General features: G+C 44.2%; 1 protein-coding gene across 1 annotated transcript; it reads left to right on the top strand.

Annotated features, from left to right (window-relative positions):
* Positions 1-2,770: 2,770 nt before the first annotated feature.
* On the top strand, positions 2,771-11,910 carry LOC130405049 (lymphoid-specific helicase-like). The gene is made up of 23 exons (XM_056610002.1): positions 2,771-3,080; positions 3,204-3,304; positions 3,557-3,675; positions 3,850-3,972; positions 4,181-4,222; positions 4,324-4,357; positions 4,499-4,557; positions 4,645-4,686; positions 4,959-5,198; positions 5,557-5,739; positions 6,035-6,178; positions 6,543-6,739; positions 7,308-7,401; positions 7,740-7,904; positions 8,224-8,387; positions 8,878-9,022; positions 9,211-9,294; positions 9,509-9,628; positions 9,864-9,980; positions 10,198-10,357; positions 10,548-10,644; positions 10,998-11,074; positions 11,380-11,910. Exons 1-23 carry the CDS (start codon positions 3,064-3,066, stop codon positions 11,466-11,468), a joined length of 2,613 nt encoding a protein of 870 aa, XP_056465977.1. The 5' UTR covers positions 2,771-3,063; the 3' UTR covers positions 11,469-11,910.
* The last annotated feature ends 151 nt before the right edge of the window (positions 11,911-12,061 follow it).

Here is a 12,061-nt window from a genome sequence, read left to right as displayed (position 1 = left end):
GCATACATGCACAGGTACCCAAACACATGCTTTTACCCACATACATACCCACAAGTCCCACATAAGACTTGTGAACATCTATAGTTGTTTATGTGTGGTCTAGTATAAACTGGATTCACTCATAAAATATGTTCTGACTAGACAGACGTCAATGTGTGTGTGTGTGTGTGTGTGTGTGTGTGTGTGTGTGTGTATGTGCACACATGCATGTCAAAGGAAAAGCAAGTGTGCCAGATTAAAGTTGATGTGATTGAATTTACTAACTAGAATAAGATGTGCTTAGTGTTAGAGGCTGCAGTGTTTAATAACTATATGTCTTCTCTGCAGCTGGAAGCTGAACTGGCTTGTATAAGAGTAGCTGTGCAGTGGCACAGATGGTACATAAAGGGATAACACAGGCAATGTGTTCAGAACAAACACACACACACACACACACACACACACACACACACACACACACACACACACACACACACTCATTCAGACCAACATATGTACACATTAACACACACAATCAGACATACGCTCAGACACACACACACACACACACACACACGCACACACACACACACACACACACACACACACACACACACACACACACACACACACACACACACACACACACACACACACACACACACAGACACACACAACATATATTACGGACAACTACTCCTAGACTCTCGCCCTGGGCATGAGTCTTCAAAGCCAAAACAGCCTTTTGCTGAAAGAGCAGAACTTTTAACACGAGGCAGGCTTTGATTTTGGCCTGAGTGCGCATGCGTGTGTGTGCATGTGCATAAAGAAAAAGAAAAGTCAACGCAAGGTGGTTACAGTTGGCCTTTGTTGCACAAAGCGGGCTGCTGACAATGTGGCTACAGATAGCTATCCTAGCGCTGCTCACAAAGCTGCTGGGAGACTGTCCGTAGCTACATTGTTAGCTGGTGTTTTCAGGAGATTTCCCCATGAGAAACAATATGGCCACTGTCTTGGTTCGTTTGCTGAAACAAAACGACTGTATTTGTGACGGTTTAGTGGTGTGGGAGGTAGAGTGGGTGGGAGAGACACATGAGGCAGACAGACAGACAGACAGACAGACAGACAGACAGACAGACAGACAGACAGACAGACAGACAGACAGACAGACAGACAGATAATTAGACACATAGACAGGATGATAGAGAGAAATAAAGGCAGGTGGGCAGACTTAAAGTTTGACAGACAGATACAGAAAGGCAAGTTGAAAGAAAGAAAGGCTGGTATTCAGACAGACAGGCAGACAGGCAGACAGACAGAAAAGGAAAAATAAAATAAATATATATGTCGAGATTTAAATGATCTGACTCAACGTGATTCAACATTACCAGTTGTCATCAGTTATTTGTTAACAGTGCTGTAAGTTCAGAGCCAACTCAATCACTCTCACAATTGTCTACACTAGTGACTGGAACTGGACTACCCTTGACCCTGATCCCAAACCGAAACAATATATATTAGATAGGGCAGCTTGTTCTGGGCTTATATGTGATCAATGATGTATCTGTCTGATCGTATTAGCTGTAGATGGATGGTTAAATAATGTCACAAGATCGGTCATAGGCCTACTGCAGGCTCTCATTTGCAAGTGCACTGATTGTGTGCCCGTCTCCGATATGCTAGCCTATATACCTGGCATTTATTCAGTTCATGTTCTTCTGAGTGCGCAAGAATGGTGCCAATTATTGTCGTTGTGTGCCTCACCCTGTTATAAAATAAAATGCATCCCAACAACTTTAGCCAATGCAGGCTCCTATGTCAGTGTTGGTTTACCTGTGTGTTTAAAGTGTGTGCGTGTGTGTGTTGTCATGTAGGCTATATATATAGATTGATTGTCTTGGCTTGCTTGCATCCATGAAATATTGTAATGGTATGGCCTAGCTGGCTACTGCATATCGAGAACAATCTGGGGATGAGGACATCCCCGAATATTGACGGGTATTTCGCACGCTGCCATCTCAATATAGGCTATATAGCCTAACATATACAAATATATCACTGTACTAGACACTAATGTATTTTCCACTAGCTAGTGGTGGTCATTACATTGTAGTGAAACTAGTAAAGACAACACAGCTTTATTACGGCGAAACATGGAGCACTCGAATGCGTTACTTGAGTCTGGTATTTCTCTGCACTGATTGGTTAGACAGCATTCAAAAGTGGTCAAGCAAAAAAGAGATAGGGGCTCGTTCTGCATACCTAATAGCCAGAGTGAATAACTATAGCCGCGGCTGCCGTTGCTCAATAGTTCCACCTTGTGGTGTACAGCATACACAATAAAACAGGCCCTTTAATGCATGGCCACGTTAGGCCACGATAGTGCAACCCAAACAAAAAAGTTATTCCTGCAAGCTATAATAGTCCATTAATCTAACGTATTTGACAACATAAAAGACGATACAGATATAGCTTTGTTGATCTAGCACGACCACCCCTTCATATATTTGGGTATTGTAAAACGTTCGCGGGAAATATTGAGAATGTTACAACGTAACTATTACTCGCGGGTCAATGTCATTTATTATTTAAACCTTTTTTTGTTTTTTGACCAATTTAATCATGGTTTTCCCGTTCCACAATATATTCTACGATAGTAAAGCTTATTTTTTATGAAGCAGTTGGTGGTTAATCAAAAATAACTACGTTATTTGAAATTGCAATTGTAAAACACCCCTACCAATGTTATTTGGTTTCTACTTTCTGCGCGCGAAACCCAGCTTGACCCTCCCACTCGACTGCTGGCTAGGAGAGGGAGAACTGCTGCTGTATTTTACTTGTTGGCTTTTTATAATTCGCTTTTAGAAAATACTACTAGAAAATAAATATTTGTACTTGTCGTACACTGTGAAGCCTCCTTTTTTAAACTCGTTTTCACCCGGTGCGCAATAACCATTCTTTGCTGATTCCTTTGTCAAGGGGCTTATTTTCGGTCTTTGGTCCTGTTTAAATTGGAAGAACTATCAGTCAAAAGACAAAACTTTAATTGGACTTTTCTAGCGGTCTGCTTCTTCTGATTGACAAATGGCAGATGTGACATGGTCAGTATTTTGCATGCAACCCGGCTAGTCTTAACATGCTGTAAAAACGTGGTGCGGTGCCTAAAAAGGCAGCACACTTTTCTCAAAGACCTGACCCCCTTTTCTTTATGTTAACTTCTGCAGTTCAAATGAAGGAGCTCGGAGTGTGTCCCCGCAGTGTCCTAAACCCGACGAGTCGGAGGTGCCCCTTGGAACCGCCACGGAGACCCAGCCGTCTCCACCTGGTCAGTTAACTTTTTTACTCTTTGATCATTGATTCAGCTGAAGACAGCGTGGCCTCGGCTCTCATGCCAACATACTTTACTAGTCAACCAATTTGGTTATGTTTTCAGGGAAGCAATCTTTTTTAACTATTTATTTCTGTTCTGAAACAGATTAGCACTTTATTTAAACACCTTTTTAAGTTATTGGGTTTTACATAACGCATTAGAGTTACGCGTCCACAATGGGCAATTTCGTGTTTCTTTTCTCAAAAGTTGAAGGGGTAAAGACGGAGAATGATTCCTCTGGTGGTATGATCACAAAAGAAATGGAGGAAGAGGAGAAGAAGTTGACAGAAAAATCCGAAGAAATGGACAAGGAGATGATTGAAAAGGTTAGTTCCTATGATATGGTTGTTGTTGATTTTCAAACGACGTCAATGACGTTGGTTCCTGCATTCGTTCAGATATTACCTGCCATTCTGTGATGGTGGAGATTACTTCCTTGAATCATGATGCTAAGTGAATTTATTTTATAAACTTTTGTGATGAACCTACGTCCACGGAAGGCCCGTGAGTCCATTGTACGGGACTCCCACGATATGCGCTTCAAGAGACTCCAGCATCTGCTTGAGAAGAGCAACATCTACTCCAAGTTCCTGCTGACTAAAATGGAGCAGCAGCAACAAGAGGTAAGTGTTCTTCTTGTGAGGGTCTTCAAGTGTTTATTGGATATATCTTATTGAAGGAACTGTTGTAAAAGAAGATAAGCATATGCAAATATGATAAGATACATGTTCATGGGAGGAATCTGTGATTTCGATATTTGCTCTCAACAGTGCCACCGTTTTATCAGGGAGAAGGCATAACCAGTCGTTTTTTCTTTTTGTTTGTTTTCAGGAGAAGGCCAAGAAAGAAAAGCAACAAAAAAAGTCTAAGAAGGTAAAATAACATTATTATAAAAAGGTTAATTAATGTGATGTTTTCTTCAGTTTATAACTTTATTACATACCTTGAAATCTGCATCTTCCCTACCTCGATAGGTGATGAAAAAGGATGAACCTGCCATTGAAAAAGGTATCTATACCTAAAGTAGCAACTTTCAACACCGTTGTTAATCCTATATTCTGAATTCATTTTCATATAAATACTCTATTGATCTGTATTGCGCCATGCGACTACCGTAATTTATTTTATTAAATCAATATTTTTTTCAAGCAACCTCAAGGAAGCGCAAGAAAGATGACTACAAAATAGCTGATGTCATGTCCAAAGAGGTACGCTCTTCTGAAGCTACGCTAACCTAGTGCGCCAGCAGCTCCTGTGTTTTTGAATTTTAAGTCTTATTTTTTGTTCTCTTTCAGGAAATTATGTCAAAGTCGAAGAAAATAAAACTAGAAGAAGAGGTAGGACCATTTGATGTACACTGATGTTTAACTCATTTTTTATTGTGTTTGCTGTTAATCAACAGGTTTTTTCTGTCCCAATGATTACCAAAACTTGGATAACATTTATGGAAATATGTAGCCCAATTTTAGATATTTTTTTATACAGTCCCCTACCTTTTTCACTCTGACCCACGTCGGCCCCCCCCTGCTGCAAGCCCCTTATTGAACAAAGAGTCCCACAGGTGGGACACCAGTAACATGCCTCGAACCCTTCTCTTTTGTCTCTCCAGGTGCAGACAGCGTCTTCTTCAAAACGGAAGAAGAACATGGAGGAGGAGGACCTGGAGAAGATGAGCGACTCCAACACGGACATCAAGAGCCGTCTGTCGGAGGCGATGCAGGACAGCGCCAAGCACCAGCTGGACCCGAAGAGGACGTTTGAAGGGAAGCCGGTGCCGGCCCAGCAGCCCCGCCTCTTCACCGGCGGGGCGATGCGCTGGTACCAGATAGAGGGAATCGAATGGCTGCGGGTGAGAGGACGCTTCCTTGGGTTAAGGATTTTGGTGTTTTATTTTTTTATCGTGGCGTTGTAGTTCTTTTTTTGAAGTTTTAAATATGGCGTCTAAAAGGCTGAGGTTACGGTTGCAACGCTATTTTTAAGTTCTTTAGACAACGTCCCAATTGCTGAGTTTGTGGTTCCGGATTAGTTTCTGTGGAATCTTCCTCAAACATGGTTTGAGTTATGCTTTCTTTTGAAGTGCTAGTTCTGTTATTATTTGAGTCTAGAGTCCATGTGATTGATTGCCCGCAATAGGAGCACCTATTCCAAAACAGTAGTCATCCATCCCTTCCCATAGGGTATTAAATGTGTCTGGTCTCTCTCTGTAGATGCTGTGGGAGAACGGTATCAACGGCATCCTGGCAGACGAGATGGGCTTAGGGAAGACCATCCAGTGCATCGCCCACGTGGCCATGATGGTGGAGCGCGGCGTGCTTGGCCCTTTCCTGGTGGTGGCCCCACTCTCCACACTGCCCAACTGGATCCGAGAGTTCAAGCGCTTCACGCCCACGGTACCTAGCTCACTCATGTGTTGATAGTTGTTCGTCAACGTGAAACGGGACCGCGTGGTTGTTTTTCAGTTTGGTTGCCTTTGGTGGATGGACAACTTGACACCTGGCTATCTGAAATGAGAGACTTAAAAATGGTTATGAGATAGTTATAAAATATAACTATTTTAGATATGATCGATTATTAATTCGCTATTCTATGAAAATAGCAATACTTTAGTTAGTGTGTGTGTTTCCTGAAGTATGAGTTGATCCGGGTCTTTGCCAAATATCAGATGTTATGTTTGTGTGGTACTAGGTGCCGGTCCAGCTGTACCACGGGCCCGCAAAGGAGAGGCCCGGTCTGCTGAGGGTGATCCAGAAACCCCAGGGGCCCCACAACATGTGCCCCGTGGTCATCACCTCCTTTGAGATCGCCATGTTTGACAGGAAGGTCCTACAGGTAAACACATGCACAGAGCAGCATTGGTCGTTGAACCTCGGTATACAGTTTGGCTAGAAATCGTAACACCCTAACCCTATGCCACTGTTTTTGTGCATTTGTCTCTTTTGCCCATATTGTATTGGGGGCAAAATATTGTATAAATGGGCTGTTCCATTCGCAGTCTGCAATCTAACTTAAGCAGGCCACCCTAAACCCTACGTCCTCCTTTGTTACCTAAATCTGAATTCACTGTGATCTAGTTTGGATGAAAACTGAACCTTATCATCTTTCGTCTGAGAAATTAGCAAAGGCTACACTAATATGTTTTCCAGGAGCTCCTCTCGGTAACACAACATTCTCGTCCCTCCTCCCACTCCTGCAGAGGTTCCAGTGGAAATACCTCATCGTGGACGAGGGCCACAGGATCAAGAACCTCAACTGCCGGCTGGTGCAGGAGCTGAAGCTGCTGCCCACCGACAACAAGCTGCTGCTGACGGGCACGCCGCTGCAGAACAACCTGTCAGAGCTCTGGTCCCTGCTCAACTTCCTGCTGCCAGAGGTCTTCGATGACCTCAAGAGGTATGAGCGAAATGTTGGTGGCGTCGGTGGTGTGAAGGGGGAGGGTTTTTTGGTTGTATTACTGTGCCAATATGATGGGCTTGATTTGTAACAGTTTCCATAGTGCCCTGTATTTACTAAGTGCTGAGAGCTCACTGGGGATTTCAAAGTAGGACTTTGGAGTCTTAATAATAATAATACATTTAGCATAAAATCATCATAAATCTTACTCTTAACTTCATTCTTAGAATGACAACACAACACAATCTTTCACTCAACAATTAACGGCCTATTGGGTATAGATTCTTACAGCCCTAGAATGCTTGGCAAATTTTTACAACAATAAATACATTAAATAATATCAAAGGATTTCTGTGCATGTAACATCCAACATCCAAATTGGAAATAAGATATCAGTGGTTAATGTGGAAAGAAGCTCGACAAAGATGAGAGAGAGAATACTCTGGTTTGCCTGAAGAATATTCGTTTACCTGCGTATCCGTTGCAGAGGTCAGAGTTGAATACCCTTTACCACTATGCCACGGTTCACCGTCGTCCTCGTCCTCCTTCTCCTCCTCCTCTCCTCTAGCTTTGAGTCGTGGTTTGACATCGACACCATAAGAAGTGACGGGGTTGTGGTGGCCAATGAGCAAGAGGAGACGGTCCTCCACATGCTGCACCAGGTACGCACAACATATGACCATCCTGAAGATCATCCCTGGCCCTAAAAGAACATTTCAGTGTTCCCAAGGGACCCAACCGCACACTTGAGCGTCGTCGGGCCACGACCCAACCTCCAACTGGGCGCAAACCATTTTTTGGTTGCGACCCGGCCCAGTTGGAGGTGGGGTCGTGGCCTGACGGCACTCAGATAACCTATTTTGGCTTGTGACACAAACTCAAGAGCAAGCCACTGTTACAAACGATCACGTGCTGCTCCCCCAGGTTTTGAGAACACGCGCTGCAGTCGTCCTATTCCTGACTCCGGCTCCCGTTCCTCTTGTGGTGTTTTGCGTCACAGATCCTCACTCCGTTCCTGCTGCGGAGGCTGAAGGCGGACGTGACGCTGGAGGTCCCTCCCAAGAAGGAGATCATCGTGTACGCCCCGCTGACCCTGAAGCAGGAGACCTTCTACAAGGCTGTGGTGGACAAGAGCATCAGCAAGCTGCTTGGCCGGGAGAATACGGTAACGCACCTCTTTAGTTTTGTTCCGTTTGGTACACAGGCCGCCTTCGCGTTTAGTGTTTATGTTTGAGCTCCACGGGAGGAATTAATCTAAAAATAAAATGCCCTCTTCAACAGTAGATTTATGGGCGATAACGAGATGAGTCAAAGTGGCAGTGTACCTGGAATGATTTATTTATTTATCGGTCATTGGAGTGCACCTGTTGGTATATCCGTATACCTCATATCACCGCATGTCCATGCAGATTCTCGACTCCCTCTTTTCAATCTGGTCTTCATTGTACATCGTTGACAAATCATTGAAACATGATTTCTATTAGTATTTCTCAGAGAGCGTCCTGCCGTCAACGCCGACAGCCAGCGGCAGGCCCACCCGACGCAGCAAGAGATTGGTGAACTACGACGAGAAACTAGATGAGAAAGAGACCCCCAAAGCGCTGGAGAAATACCTGGATAAGATCCGCAAGGAGAACGGGGAGCAGAGGTCAGCAGAGGAGCAGCCACGCATGCACTCATGCACCTCACACATTTAGCACATGGGAGGTCCACATTATGAGTCAAAAACATTCCTGTCTGGGATTGTGTTCCGATTAAACAAGCTATTTATTAATATACGTTAGTTTGTGGCAGGTATTCCAGTTTTTTTTAATATGATTTCTTTGTGAATTGCGGAATGACAACAATAAACCAGATATTTTTATTAAAAATATATCTGAATGCCTGCATATATTGCCTCTTCGATTTGTATTTCATTAGACGGGGAATACAGGGTTGAAGAACCGCCATACATGGAGAACTGATAATCGTCTCACTTCTTTGATTTAATTTGTTTTGATGCACCAAATATTAGTTAGATTTGCGTACAGCAACCTCCGCAGGTTGGTCCTAACATGAGAAAAGTATGTCGAGCCCTAAAATGACTTGATCATTGATAGCTTACATTTAGCCTCGTGTTCAACCCCCTCCCCCTCCAGCGCCGGACCTGTGGTGGCGGTGAAGAATTTGCTGAACACCCAAGTCAACCTGAAGCTCCAAAATATCCTGATGCTGCTGAAGAGGTGCTGCAACCACCCCTACCTGGTGGAGTACCCCCTAGACCCTGCCACGCAGCAGTTCCAGGTGACCACTAGGGGGGGCCGCAGTGTTTCTAACCGTTCTTTAATTATTTTTTTCATTTGTTTGTGCGTCCCAAACTTTGGAATGTTAACCACCAATAAGACCGGTATTAAGCAGCTTTTACCATGAACAGAAAGTGACAATGAAGACTGAATAACGATTGTAGTCCTCGTGTCCTTTGGTCTCCTCAGATCGACGAGGAGCTGGTGAAGTGCTCGGGGAAGTTCCTCATCCTGGACCGAATGCTGCCTGCCCTCAAGAAGAGGGGCCACAAGGTAAAAGGGATGGGGCCCCCACTGTTTTCGACACTGAATTTGTGCTGGTTTAACTTTTCGTTTAGATTTGAACACAAACAGAAAGCTATTCTAGAGCGGCAAAGCATTTAGTCCATTCCGATGCCAATGCGAATCCATGTCCTCTCTGGTGGGCGCCAGCACCTGGGTGGTGGGGTACTACAGTTCTTAACGGTGAGTCGGCCTGTGTTCTCAGGTGCTGGTGTTCAGCCAGATGACGTCCATCCTGGACCTGCTGGTGGACTACTGCTACCTGCGGGGCTTCGAGTACAGCCGGCTTGACGGCAACATGTCCTACACAGACCGTGATGAAAACGTGAGTTCACATTGCGGGGATTCCCAGACGACTTTACAGGGGCGCTCTATCTATTATGGAAAGTAGAGACCCAACGAAAAGTTTGGTATCCGTGTTGGTTGTCGGAGCATTAAAAAACAAATTCAGAATCAGCCTAAAGTAGCTGAGGTTTGTTGGTACTTTATAGTTGAAAAATAATCCATAATAACGTCCATTCTTCAGGATGAAATCCTCAATAATTTCCATCCCCTCTCAGATGACGAAGTTTGCAGAAAACCCAGAAGTCTTCCTCTTCCTGCTGAGCACGCGAGCCGGAGGCCTGGGCATCAACCTCACCTCTGCTGACACCGTGATCATCTTTGACAGCGACTGGGTGAGTGGTCGTTCACACACGCAGAGGCTACAGAGGCTTTACTCAGTTTGAGATTGCATGTAGAGCTGTATCACCCTGCTTGAGATTGAGTGAGTTTGAAAAAATGCAGCTATATTTGATAGACCTGGGTCTTATTTAAGTATTGCATGTGTTTGAATGGGCTATGTTAAATCCCCTTCCTGTGTGTTCATCATACGTACCCTCCCCTCCCCTCCAGAACCCCCAGGCGGACCTGCAGGCCCAGGACCGATGCCACCGCATCGGGCAGACCAAGCCTGTGGTGGTGTACCGTCTGGTCACGGCCAACACCATCGACCAGAAGATCCTGGAGCGAGCATCCGCCAAGAGGAAGCTGGAGCAGATGGTCATCCACAAGAGTAAGCCCTGATTCTACCTCCTAAAGCCATTTAAATATTAGAATTATGTTTAACTTGTGGCTAAGGGATGTTACTACATTTTAGACTTTCACTCTATTTCATGAGTCCCTTAAAGATTTGCTACTGCTTAAAATAATCCTATTTACAAACCTTGACATGTAAATTGATGTTGGGTCATCCTGTGCCTCAGATAAGTTCAAGGGAGGGAGGGAGGACCTGGCCCCGGCTAAGAGCTGCCTGGACCTGGACGAGCTGATGGGGATGCTGATGGCCAGGGAGGCAGAGCGGTAAGAGACACGTCCCAGGGAAATGCTCAGCTTCAAGGGCCGTTGTTTACTGTTCATGTTGTCGAGCAAAAGCTTGTCTCCAAAGAGACTTGCAGTGAATGATACAGTTCAACTCAATTAACGTTAGATGTGCAATACTTTTATTCTACATGGAGCATGGTGCGTTTAAGCTATTTCTTTCCGATGATCCGTGGCTGCCTTTGCGAATGTCGTTACACCAACGACTATTTGATTATTCATTCATGCCACATGCCGCTGATTATTCAAGAAAGTTAGGGTTATTCACCCCTCAATCCCGCGCATGGCATCGTGTTGGTGTCTTCAACATATATTCCTCCTCTTGACTGTCCCAGGGAGGTGAAGAGCACCAAGGGGGAGGTGATCAGTGACCGGGACCTGGAGGTTCTGCTGGACCGTAGCAACATGATGGGTGAGTCCGCCGCAGAACCAGCAACCTTTTACAGAGCAAAATATAACCCTTGACGTTTTTGTGGCATCTATAGCATTTTTTCCAACTTGTTTTGATCCTTACGGTTTTTAGTAAGTGTTTCAAATGAGACCTGAGATTTTCTACTTTGTGGACAATGAAATGCATCTTCTCAATCCATCATATTTTGTAAGCCAAACGTCGGGTCATTTGTTGTTGCTACCAGTGTGGGGCTATTATAAATCTAGGTACCACACCTGAAGCACATGGAGGGGAACAGGTAGATTCATGCTGACCGTCTCTTCCAGACAAAGGGAGGAAGAACGTGAAGCAGGAGAAGGTGGGGGTGTTCCGGGTGATAGAGGCCAAGGAGGCCTCAGAGATCCTTTTGCCCTGAGGAGGAGTCATTGGCAGAAAAATAAAACATTCATTAACGCTGGTGTTTGTGTTTCCAGTGAAAACCCTTTTTCGAAAACGTTCGAAAACTACTGTAAGTTGACCTTTTATAAGCGGGAAAAACTACTGTTCTTGCTATTGACCTGTGGTAGCTTTGTCTTCTTGTTTTCCTGCGACTGAACCACTGTTCAAAACGTGCAAGCGCGTATTTTTGCTAAAATAAAGTCCTAGTTGTGTGTGTAAATATATATATATTAAAAAAAGGCACATGTAATAGTTTGTGTCAATCCAGTTCAGCTATGTTCTCTGCCCATTCCAAAGCCAAGCACGGTCATTTTAATTAAAGCACTTTAATGGCCCCAAAGCAAACTTGGTACATACGACTTGATCTTTTATCGTTCTGTTCTTATAAAATTATGTCAATAAATCCTATCTCAAATATTAAACTTGTGTGTTGGTGTCATCACGGAGGATCAGGGTGCGATGGGTGCGAGAATTATCTTCTTACTTTTAATGAGGATTAAACTATTCCTTCGGTAATAGTATATTTTATATAACGTGTTTTGGCCAGGTCGGTGAATTTCACCTTCCACT

Source organism: Gadus chalcogrammus, chromosome 15 (assembly GCF_026213295.1).
Source record: "Gadus chalcogrammus isolate NIFS_2021 chromosome 15, NIFS_Gcha_1.0, whole genome shotgun sequence".
In the NCBI taxonomy this organism is placed as follows: domain Eukaryota; kingdom Metazoa; phylum Chordata; class Actinopteri; order Gadiformes; family Gadidae; genus Gadus; species Gadus chalcogrammus.
This window is presented reverse-complemented; position numbering and strand designations above follow the sequence as displayed.